At 47.8% G+C, this 12405-nt stretch overlaps 1 protein-coding gene across 1 annotated transcript in view; it reads right to left on the bottom strand.

The window, feature by feature from the left end:
* The window catches only part of CDC25C (cell division cycle 25C), a 184209-nt gene that overhangs the window by 44214 nt on the left and 127590 nt on the right, over positions 1–12405 (bottom strand). The window contains exon 11 of the mRNA XM_063927873.1: positions 349–531. Coding sequence (XP_063783943.1) covers positions 349–531 — 183 coding nt within the window. The remainder of the gene's footprint in view (positions 1–348; positions 532–12405) is intronic.

Here is a 12405-nt window from a genome sequence, read left to right as displayed (position 1 = left end):
GGCTCAGGAGAGCCCCTAGTGTGCATCCAACCTCGGCCGGGCACAAGATCTAACTGAGGCTTGGAGGAGGGTCATAGTGGGAGGAGCCAGTGTACACCAGGTAGTCATAAATCTTTCTAGAGTGCCCAGCCTCCTTCGGAGCCCGCTATTCCCCATGGTCCTTTCGGAGTTCCCAGCATCCACTAGGACGTCAGAGAAATATAGATAATAAAGTTAACAATATTCTATAAAAAAAAAAAGAAGGGAGGACATAACTAATCTGTAGCAAAGTGGGTAGCAGCATGGGGCAGAGGTGCTAAACCTGAGAGAACGGAATGCATGCACGGATCTAAATGAATATTTTCTCACCCTTCTTCTTGGCTGACTGTTCTCTTCTGCGTGAGGCTGGAAGGGACTAGTTGTGCTGCGCCTTCTTTTCACTCTAACAGGTGTTTCATCATTTTGGGGTCTTACTGTTCTTTTTAAAACGGGCCGGTCAAGTTTCTCCGGCATAGATGGAGATCGGTATAGGCGACTTCGGTTCATGGACACCTACACAAGGGTTAAAATAAATAAAATTATATATATATATATATATATATATATATATATATATATATAATATTTTTTTTCTATGAGAAAGTCAAGGGTATGGATGACACTCCGAAATCAGTACGTTTAGGAAAAGACACAACACATATACACTATGTAGACAAAAGTGATTGGACACTGACAGAAAATAGATCAGCAATATTTTATGGACGGCAGTACACTGTAGGTTCAGTGACCAATTGTGACACTGAAGAAGGTTGAGTCGGTCTATAACACACCCTTCGCTCCAATTCTTCCCAGAGGTTCTCAATAGGGTTAAGATCTGGACAGCCCACCCGGGTTACTGAAACTTCTGTATACCAGTCTAGCGTCACCCTAGAAACGTGACATCGTGCAGCCTCTGTTAGCTCCTTCCGGCAAGTCATTTCATTAGCAAATCATCTAATCAGCACCCCTCTAAACACGTGTCTGCTGCAGGAGCACCCCACCCCTCTTCAGTCTACTTAGTGTAGGTATCAGGTCTCCACAGTGCAGTCAGTCTTGCTGTGCATGCTTACTGTGTTATTAGTTATCACAGCAATCCTTAGATTACTATAAAACCAATAAATACATAAATGGAACTGAATGCTTTAATGCCATTGTATATTATGGAGAAAGGAAAAAAAATGTTTTAATGAAAATGCTAGGACTCATTGATTTTTGGATGCTGGGGTGATATTGGTGAATGAAGGGTGTGACATTATTGCCCCTACAGTTAGCATAGCCCTGTTCGTCTAGAACAGGGGTGTCCAACCTTTCACCTTCCCTGGGCCACATTAGAAGATGAAAATTTGGTTTGGGCCGCACATAAAATAAAATAACAGTAACGATACCTGATCGTCCAAAAAAACCATAGAAAACACAGTTAACATATTAAACTTACTTGTAGCTGTGCCCCTGTAGCTGCGTCCCTTGTAGTTGTGCCCTTGTAGCTGCGCCCCTTGTAGCTGTGCCACTATAGCTGCGCCCCTTGTAGTTGTGCCCCTGTAGCTGCGCCCTTGTACTGTGCCCCTTGTAGCTGCCACCTTGTACTGTGCCCCTGTAGCTGTGCCCCTGTAGCTGCGCCCCTTGTAGTTGTGCCCCTGTAGCTGCGCCCCTTGTAGTTGTGCCCCTGTAGCTGCCCCCTTGTACTGTGCCCCTTGTAGCTGTGCCCCTGTAGCTGCGTCCCTTGTAGTTGTGCCCCTGTAGCTGCCCCCTTGTACTGTGCCCCTTGTAGCTGCCCCCTTGTAGTTGTGCCCCTGTAGCTGCCCCCTTGTAGCTGTGCCACTATAGCTTCGCCCCTTGTAGTTGTGCCCCTGTAGCTGCGCCCCTTGTACTGTGCCCCTTGTAGTTGTGCCCCTGTAGCTGCCCCCTTGTACTGTGCCCCTTGTAGCTGCCACCTTGTACTGTGCCCCTGTAGCTGTGCCCCTGTAGCTGCGCCCCTTGTAGTTGTGCCCCTGTAGCTGCGCCCCTTGTAGTTGTGCCCCTGTAGCTGCCCCCTTGTACTGTGCCCCTTGTAGCTGCCCCCTTGTACTGTGCCCCTTGTAGTTGTGCCCCTGTATCTGCGCCCCTTGTACTGTGCCCCTTGTAGCTGTGCCCCTGTAGCTGCGTCCCTTGTAGTTGTGCCCCTGTAGCTGCGCCCCTTGTAATTGTGCCCCTGTAGCTGTGCCCCTTGTACTGTGCCCCTTGTAGTTGTGGCCCTGTAGCTGCCCCCTTGTACTGTGCCCCTTGTAGCTGCCCCCTTGTACTGTGCCCCTTGTAGTTGTGGCCCTGTAGCTGCCCCCTTGTACTGTGCCCCTTGTAGTTGTGCCCCTGTAGCTGCGCCCCTTGTACTGTGCCCCTTGTAGCTGTGCCCCTGTAGCTGCATCTCTTGTAGTTGTGCCCCTGTAGCTGCGCCCCTTGTAGCTGTGCCACTATAGCTGCGCCCCTTGTAGTTGTGCCCCTGTAGCTATGCCCCTCGTACTGTGCCCCTTGTAGTTGTGCCCCTTGTAGTTGTGGCCCTGTAGCTGCCCCCTTGTACTGTGCCCCTTGTAGCTGCCCCCTTGTACTGTGCCCCTTGTAGTTGTGGCCCTGTAGCTGCCCCCTTGTACTGTGCCCCTTGTAGCTGCCCCCTTGTAGTTGTGGCCCTGTAGCTGCCCCCTTGTACTGTGCCCCTTGTAGCTGCGCCCTTGTACTGTGCCCCTTGTAGCTGTAAAAAAAAAACACACACACGCACAGACACATACTTACCGCTCCTGCAGCGCTGCCTCCGTCTCCGTCCGCCGCTCCACGTGTTCTTGTACAACCAACTTCTCCGCTGGGCTCCTCTACTCTCGCGCTGCTCAGTCACGTGTGCCGCTATGCAGCGGAGGAGGGCTACATTGTGACTGACAGCGGAGAGGGCGTGAGCTGGTGCTGGTCCCAGCAGCAGCAATCCAATCAGGATGTGCTGACAGCCTGCTGGGGCCGGCTCAGCCTCACATGTGGTGTCCGTACTCGGGAAAAAAAAAAAAACCTCTGCTGCAGCGCTGCTCCTGGGCCGCATTACTAGCCGACTTGGGCCGCATGCGGCCCGCGGGCCGCGGGTTGGACAAGCCTGGTCTAGAATGATCTTTATTAAGTACCTAGGTGATTGATTCTATGGTGTTGATATTTTGGTTCAATCACAAAGCAGACTGCAATTTTCTTAGTTCTATTTATAATCCTGTATACGAAAGAGCTCAGCTGTGCCCAATACGTACGCATAGTGCTCTAAGTGGGATGCAGGCTACAGGGCAGGAAGTAGAACGCCCCAATTTCAAACACATCTTTTGTAATACATACAAATTTATTATCTCACTATATATATATATATATATATATATATATATATATATATATATATATATATATATATATATATATATCTGCAAATAGAAAACCACAGCACTCGCCACCCCAGAAGCGGGGTGCAGTATCCGCACTCGCCACTAATGGGGTGGGGTGCATGTATATGTATATTATATATATACACATATACATATATAGACATGTAGAGGCTGGCACTCTCTCCAAACAGCAACAAGTTACCCGGGTGCCTCCAGAATAAGTCTTACGACTGGATATAGTACAAGAAAGCAGTGGCACTCTCAGGCTTTGTAAGAAATGAAATACAGGACACGGCGGTCTCTGCTTTAAAGATATATATATATATATATATATATATATATATATATATATATAGGATCACAAAATGAAGCGGCACTCAGAGTCTGTGATAAAATCTTGTAATGGTGAAAAAACAATCAACGTTTCGGGGACCAGTTCCCCTTCTTCACGATACATATGAACATGTCATAACACACATATAAATACTTAACAGAAGTACTTACCCCCCACACTTCACCCTATCACCTGGCATCTCCTCTGGTCCCGCCGCCGAGGAGATGCCAGGTGATAGGGTGAAGTGTGGGGGGTAAGTACTTCTGTTAAGTATTTATATGTGTGTTATGACATGTTCACATTTATCCTGAAGAAGGGGAACTGGTCCCCGAAACGTTGATTGTTTTTTCACCATTACAAGATTTTATCACAGACTCTGAGTGCCGCTTCATTTTGTGATCCAGTATTATTGGTGGGCCAACTCAAAACCCTCCACGGAGGAAGGCACCGGAGCAAGACATATTCCCTAGTGGATACGGGGAGTGCCGGAGCAGCAAGGTACTATATATATATATATATATATATATATATATATATATATATTATATATTTATATTAAGAATTTACTTACCGATAATTCTATTTCTCATAGTCCGTAGTGGATGCTGGGGACTCCGTAAGGACCATGGGGAATAGCGGCTCCGCAGGAGACTGGGCACATCTAAAGAAAGCTTTAGGACTAACTGGTGTGCACTGGCTCCTCCCCCTATGACCCTCCTCCAAGCCTCAGTTAGGATACTGTGCCCGGACGAGCGTACACAATAAGGAAGGATTTTGAATCCCGGGTAAGACTCATACCAGCCACACCAATCACACCGTATAACCTGTGATCTGAACTCAGTTAACAGCATGATAACAGAGGAGCCTCTGAAAGATGGCTCACAACAATAATAACCCGATTTTTGTAACAATAACTATGTACAAGTATTGCAGACAATCCGCACTTGGGATGGGCGCCCAGCATCCACTACGGACTATGAGAAATAGAATTATCGGTAAGTAAATTCTTATTTTCTCTAACGTCCTAAGTGGATGCTGGGGACTCCGTAAGGACCATGGGGATTATACCAAAGCTCCCAAACGGGCGGGAGAGTGCGGATGACTCTGCAGCACCAAATGAGAGAACTCCAGGTCCTCCTCAGCCAGGATATCAATTTTGTAGAATTTTACAAACGTATTTGCTCCTGACCAAGTAGCTGCTCGGCAAAGTTGTAAAGCCGAGACCCCTCGGGCAGCCGCCCAAGATGAGCCCACCTTCCTTGTGGAGTGGGCATTTACAGATTTTTGGCTGTGGCAGGCCTGCCACAGAATGTGCAAGCTGAATTGTACTACAAATCCAACGAGCAATAGTCTGCTTAGAAGCAGGAGCACCCAGCTTGTTGGGTGCACACAGGATAAACAGCGAGTCAGATTTCCTGACTCCAGCCGTCCGGGAAACATATATTTTCAGGGCACTGACGTCTAGCAACTTGGAGGCCTCCAAGTCCCTAGTAGCCGCAGGCACCACCAATAGGCTGGTTCAGGTGAGACGCTGAAACCACCTTGGGGAGAAACTGAGGACGAGTCCTCAATTCCGCCCTGTCCGAATGGAAAATCAGATAAGGGCTTTTCCAGGATAAAGCCGCCAATTCTGACACGCGCCTGGCCCAGGCCAGGGCCAACAGCATGACCACTTTCCATGTGAGATATTTTAACTCCACAGATTTAAGTGGTTCAAACCAATGTGACTTTTGGAACTCAAAACTACATTGAGATCCCAAAGTGCCACTGGAGGCACAAAAGGAGGCTGTATATGCAGTACCCCTTTTACAAACGTCTGAACTTCAGGGACTGAAGCTAGTTCTTTTTGGAAGAAAATTGACAGGGCCGAAAATTTGAACCTTAATGGACCCCAATTTCAGGCCCATAGACACTCCTGTTTGCAGGAAATGTAGGAATCGACCCAGTTGAATTTCCTCCGTCGGGCCTTACTGGCCTCGCACCACGCAACATATTTTCGCCAATTGCGGTGATAATGTTTTTGCGGTTACATCCTTCCTGGCTTTGATCAGGATAGGGATGACTTCATCCGGAATGCCTTTTTTTCTTCAGGATCCGGCGTTCAACCGCCATGCCGTCAAACGCAGCCGCGGTAAGTCTTGGAACAGACAGGGTCCTTGCTGGAGCAGGTCCCTTCTTAGAGGTAGAGGCCACGGATCCTCCGTGAGCATCTCTTGAAGTTCCGGTTACCAAGTCCTTCTTGGCCAATCCGGAGCCACGAATATAGTGCTTTCTCCTCTCCATCTTATCAATCTCAGTACCTTGGGTATGAGAGGCAGAGGAGGGAACACATACACTGACTGGTACACCCACGGTGTTACCAGAGCGTCTACAACTATTGCCTGAGGGTCTCTTGACCTGGCGCAATACCTGTCGAGTTTTTTAATCATGTGGACGACTTCTGGGTGAAGTCCCCACTCTCCCGGGTGGAGGTCGTGCTGAGGAAGTCTGCTTCCCAGTTGTCCACTCCCGGAATGAATACTATCACATGATTTTCCGCCCAGCGAAGAATCCCTGCAGCTTCTGCCATTGCCCTCCTGCTTCTTGTGCCACCCTGTCTGTTTACGTGGGTGACTGCCATGATGTTGTCCGACTGGATCAACACCGGCTGACCTTGAAGCAGAGGTCTTGCTAAGCTTAGAGCATTGTAAATGGCCCTTAGCTTCAGGATATTTATGTGAAGTGATGTATCCAGGCTTGACCCTAAGCCCTGGATATTCCTTCCCTGTGTGACTGCTCCCCAGCCTCGCAGGCTGGCATCCGTGGTCACCAGGACCCAGTCCTGAATGCCGAATCTGCGGCCCTCTAGAAGATGAGCACTCTGCAACCACCACATGATGGATACCCTTGTCCTTGGTGACAGGGTTATCCGCTGATGCATCTGAAAATGCGACCCGGACCATTTGTCCAGTAGGTTCCACTGGAAAGTTCTTGCGTGGAATCTAACGAATGGGATTGCTTCGTAGGAAGCCACCATTTTTACCCAGAACCCTTGTGCATTGATGCACTGAGACTTGGTTCGGTTTTAGGAGGTTCCTGACTAGCTCGGATAACTCCCTGGCTTTCTCTTCCGGGAGAAACACCTTTTTTCTGGACTGTGTCCAGGAACATCCCTAGGAAACAGAAGACAAGTCGTCGGAACCAGCTGCGATTTTGGAATATTGAGAATCCAATCGTGCTGCCGCAACACTACCTGAGATAGTGCTACACCGACTTCCAACTGTTCCCTGGATCTTACCCTTATCAGGGAATCGTCCAAGTAAGGCAGGGGTGTCAAACTCAAATTCATCGGGGGCCGCATCAGCAGTTTGGTCCCCATCAAAGGGCCGGTTGTATCTGTAGGTCTATCCAAATTTACCGCTCCACCTGCCTTATATGTGCCCAGCCATCTGCCCCCTTTTAAAGTGCCCAGCCATGTGCCCCCTTTTATAGTGCCCAGCCATGTGCCCCCTTTTATAGTGCACAGGTCCCCATTTTACACATTGCGGCAGGCACAGGTCCCCATTTTACACATTGCGGCAGGCACAGGTCCCCATTTTACACATAGCGGCAGGTACAGGTCCCCATTTTACACATTGTGGCAGGCACAGGTCCCCATTTTACACATTGTGGCAGGCACAGGTCCCCATTTTACACATAGCGGCAGGTACAGGTCCCCATTTTACACATTGTGGCAGGCACAGGTCCCCATTTTACACATTGTGGCAGGCACAGGTCCCCATTTTACACATAGCGGCAGGTACAGGTCCCCATTTTACACATTGTGGCAGGCACAGGTCCCCATTTTACACATTGTGGCAGGCACAGGTCCCCATTTTACACATTGCGGCAGGCACAGGTCCCCATTTTACACATTGCGGCAGGCACAGGTCCCCATTTTACACATAGCGGCAGGTACAGGTCCCCATTTTACACATTGTGGCAGGCACAGGTCCCCATTTTACACATTGTGGTAGGCACAGGTCCCCATTTTACACATTGTGGCAGGCACAGGTCCCCATTTTACACATAGCGGCAGGTACAGGTCCCCATTTTACACATAGCGGCAGGTACAGGTCCCCATTTTACACATTGTGGCAGGTGGTGGAAGGAGGGAGAGAGAGAGAAAGAGGAAGGGAGAGGGGCTGACTTACATTTGAAGCGGTTCTCGCCGCTCTTCAGCCGCCTCTCCCTCCTCGTCTGCGCGGCTCCCTTCTCCCTCCTCCGACGGGGTTTCGTTGAATGACGCGTTTGCGCCGTGACGTCACGACGCAATCGCGTCATTCCGCGAAACCCCGCCCCCCCAGCTGGGCACTCGGGAGAAGGGGGTTTCATGGCGGCGGCACCGCGGGCCATCAGACGAGGTCTGGCGGGCCGGATTTGGCCCGCGGGCCTTGTCTTTGACACCCCTGAAGTAAGGGATAACTAAAATTCCCTTCCTGTGAAGGGATATCATTTCGGCCATTACCTTGGTAAAGACCCGGGGTGCCGTGGACCATCCCTACGGCAGCGTCTGAACTGATAGTGACAGTTCTGTACCATAACCTGAGGTACCCTTGGTGAGAAGGGTAAATTTTGACATGAAGGTAAGCATCCTTGATGTCCCGAGACATCATGTAGTCCCCTTCTTCCAGGTTCGCAATCACTGCTTTGAGTGACTCAATCTTGAATTTGAACCTCTGTATGTAAGTGTTCAAAGATTTTAGATTTAGAATCGGTCTCACCGGGCCGTCTGGCTTCGGTACCACAATAGTGTGGAATAATACCCCGTTCCCTGTTGCAGGAGGGGTACCTTGATTATCACCTGCTGGGAATACAGCTTGTGAATGGCTTCCAAAACTGCCTCCCTGTCAGAGGGAGACGTCGGTAAAGCCGACTTTTGGAAACGGCAAGGGGGAGACGTCTCGAATTTCAATATGTACCCTTGAGATATTACCTGAAGGATACAGGGGTCTACTTGCGAGTGAGCCCACTGCGCACTGAAATTCATTGAGAACGGGCCCCCACCGTGCCTGAGCTTGTAAGGCCCTAGCGTCATACTGAGGGCTTTTGCAGAGGCGGGAAAGGATTTCTGTTCCTGGGAACTGGGTAATCTCTTCAGCCTTTTTCCTCTCCCTCTGTCACGAGCAGAAAAGAGGAACCTTTTGTCCGCTTGCCAACAAAGGACTGCGCCTGATAATACGGCGTCTTATTTTGAGAGGCGACCTGGGGTACAAACGTGGATTTCCCAGTTGTTGCCGTGGCCACCAGGTCTAAAAGACCGACCCCAAATGTCCCCTTTCAAAGGCAATACTTCCAAATGCCGTTTGGAATCCGCATCACCTGACCATTTTACTGGTAGAATTGGACAACGCACTTATACTTGATGCCAGTCGGCAAATATTCCGCTGTGCATCATGCATATATAGAAATGCATCTTTTAAATGCTCTATAGGCAATAATATACTATCCTTATCTAGGATATCAATATTTCCAGTCAGGGAATCCGACCATGCCAACCCAGCACTGCACCTCCAGGCTGAGGCGATTGCTGGTCGCAGTATAACACCAGTATGTGTGTGAATACATTTTTGGATACCCTCCTGCTTTCTATCAGCAGGATCCTTAAGGGCGGCCATCTCATGAGAGGGTAGAGCCCTTGTTCTTACAAGCGTGTGAGCGCCTTATCCCCCCTAGGGGGTGTTTCCCAACGCACCCTAACCTCTGGCGGGAAAGGGTATACAGCCAATACTTTTTAAGAAATTATCAATTGTTATCGGGGGGAAACCCACGCATCATCACACACCTCATTTTATTTCTCAGATTCAGGAAAACTACAGGTAGTTTTTCCCTCACCGAACATAATACCCCTTTTTGGTGGTACTCGTATTATCAGAAATGTATAAAACATTTTCCATTGTCTCAATCATGTAACGTGTGGCCCTACTGGAAATCACGGTCGTCTCTTCACCGTCGACACAGGAGTCAGTATCCGTGTCGACGTCTGTATCTGCCATCTGAGGTAACGGGCGCTTTAGAGCCCCTGGCGGCCTATGAGACGTCTGGACAGGCACAAGCTGAGTAGCCGGCTGTCTCATGTCAACCACTGTTTTTTTATACAGAGCTGACACTGTCACGTAATTTTCAACAGTACATCCACTCAGGTGTCGACCCCCTAGGTGGTGACATCACTGTTACAGACACTCTGCTCCGTCTCCACATCATTTTTCTCCTCATACATGTCGACACAAACGTACCGACACACAGCACACACACAGGGAATGCTCTGATAGAGGACAGGACCCCACTAGCCCTTTGGGGAGACAGAGGGAGAGTATACCAGCACACACCAGAGCGCTATATATATATATACATACATACAGGGATAACCTTATATAAGTGTTTTTCCCCTTATAGCTGCTGTATGTTTTAATACTGCGCCTAATTAGTGCCCCCCTCTCTTTTTTTAACCCTTTCTGTAGTGTAGTGACTGCAGGGAAGAGCCAGGGAGCTTCCCTCCAACTGAGCTGTGAAGGAAAATGGCGCCAGTGTGCTGAGGAGATAGGCTCCGCCCCCTTTACGGCGGCCTTATCTCCCGTTTTTCTGTATATTCTGGCAGGGGTTAAATGCATCCATATAGCCCAGGAGCTATATGTGATGTATTTTTTGCCATGTAAGGTATTTTTATCATGTTTTATTGCGTCTCAGGGCCCCCCCCCCAGCGCCCTGCACCCTCAGTGACCGGAGTATGAAGTGTGCTGAGAGCAATGGCGCACAGCTGCAGTGCTGTGCGCTACCTTATTGAAGACAGGAAAGTCTTCTGCCGCCGATTTTTCCGGACCTCTTCGCTCTTCTGGCTCTGTAAGGGGGCCGGCGGCGCGGCTCCGGGACCCATCCAGGCTGGGCCTGTGATCGTCCCTCTGGAGCTAATGTCCAGTAGCCAAGAAGCCCAATCCACTCTGCACTCAGGTGAGTTCGCTTCTTCTCCCCTTAGTCCCTCGATGCAGTGAGCCTGTTGCCAGCAGGTCTCACTGAAAATAACAAACCTAAACTAAAACTTTCACTAAGAAGCTCAGGAGAGCCCCTAGTGTGCACCCTTCTCGTCGGGCACAGAAATCTAACTGAGGCTTGGAGGAGGGTCATAGGGGGAGGAGCCAGTGCACACCAGTTAGTCCTAAAGCTTTCTTTAGATGTGCCCAGTCTCCTGCGGAGCCGCTATTCCCCATGGTCCTTACGGAGTCCCCAGCATCCACTTAGGACGTTAGAGAAATATATATATATATATATATATATATATATATATATATATATATATATATACACACACACACACACACACATACATACATATACACCGCATGCATCATTTCAATTTTCTCTTCTTTTAGTAGTGGGACGCATGTGGAACTGATTTAAAGGGGTGTGTGTGTGTGTGTATATATGCATGCGTTCCACTATCGGGAAAATGTGTTTTTTTATTGTTTTTTCTACCTATAATGCTGTATTATGGGGGATATCCAATTAGCCCCGGTAATTTACCGGGGATAATTGTCCTGCCGGGGGCTAGCTAATTAGCCCCGATAAGCTGGCGAGTGTCGCGGCTTATCTGGGATTTTGTTTCAGCTGCCTCTGGCAGGCGAAGCAGTCTCCCCGGAAACCTACCCGTTTTTGTCCGAAAACGGTGCTGTTTCACACGAAAACACACAGGTTTCACTGAATGGGAGAATGGTTGTTGTTTTTTTTGTTTTTTACAGGCGATCAATCTGGATAGCCTGTAAAAAAAACAAAAAAAACAAAAACTGAAAAACGTCAGAAAACGGCCGCGATGTTTTACCGGGGATAATTGGATATCCCCTATGTACTGAATTTTGGTTTTTAAATACAAGAAAATTAGTTATAGTACCTTGATGTATATTTTAAATGCCCCTTTATATACATTTAAATAAGATTATATGAGATCTACAGGAAGTGATTACCACTCTAACTTCCTGTTTGACTAATTTGTTTCCCTATAAATATCTGCCAAGAGTCATTCTGATTTACCCCCTTGAAGAAGTCACTCAGACGAAAATGCGTAGGGATCTACCTAATGCCTGTATCCAGGTGATTGGACAGATAAGCTCATTTATGTTTTACTTATTGTACATTTGATACCTACCATTTGCCTGTTGATCTTAAGGAATTCTTTATATGCTTTTTTTTTTAAATAACTTTCATAAAAACCTTTAAAACCTATAGTATCTGTGCCTTTTGGAGTTAATTACAAATTGGGGATGGAATCTCCTAAAGAAGACCTGATTTTTTATATATATATATATATATATATATATATAGGAGGGGCTGAGGGATAAATAGCAACCAAGGTGTCCATAAAATACATTGCCAGTTAAGATCTTAAAAATATAGCTGTTTATTAAAATGAACATAAAAGAAATACATAAAAAATAGGGACAACAATATATACACAACTGAAATAAAAGCACTTAAATGAATGTATGCACTAAAAAATAAAGAATTTTTCCTTATCTTAGAATGAGGTAGGTACAGGTCACCCAACGCGTTTCGTCTGATGAGACTTCTTCAAGGGGTAGGGACAGAATGAGACAGTATATGCTTTTATAGCCAAAGTGATCAGTGGGAGGGCTATGACATCACATATAGTCATGTGATGCAATTACA

The sequence above is a fragment of the Pseudophryne corroboree genome, chromosome 6 (assembly GCF_028390025.1).
Source record: "Pseudophryne corroboree isolate aPseCor3 chromosome 6, aPseCor3.hap2, whole genome shotgun sequence".
Taxonomy (NCBI): domain Eukaryota; kingdom Metazoa; phylum Chordata; class Amphibia; order Anura; family Myobatrachidae; genus Pseudophryne; species Pseudophryne corroboree.
This window is presented reverse-complemented; position numbering and strand designations above follow the sequence as displayed.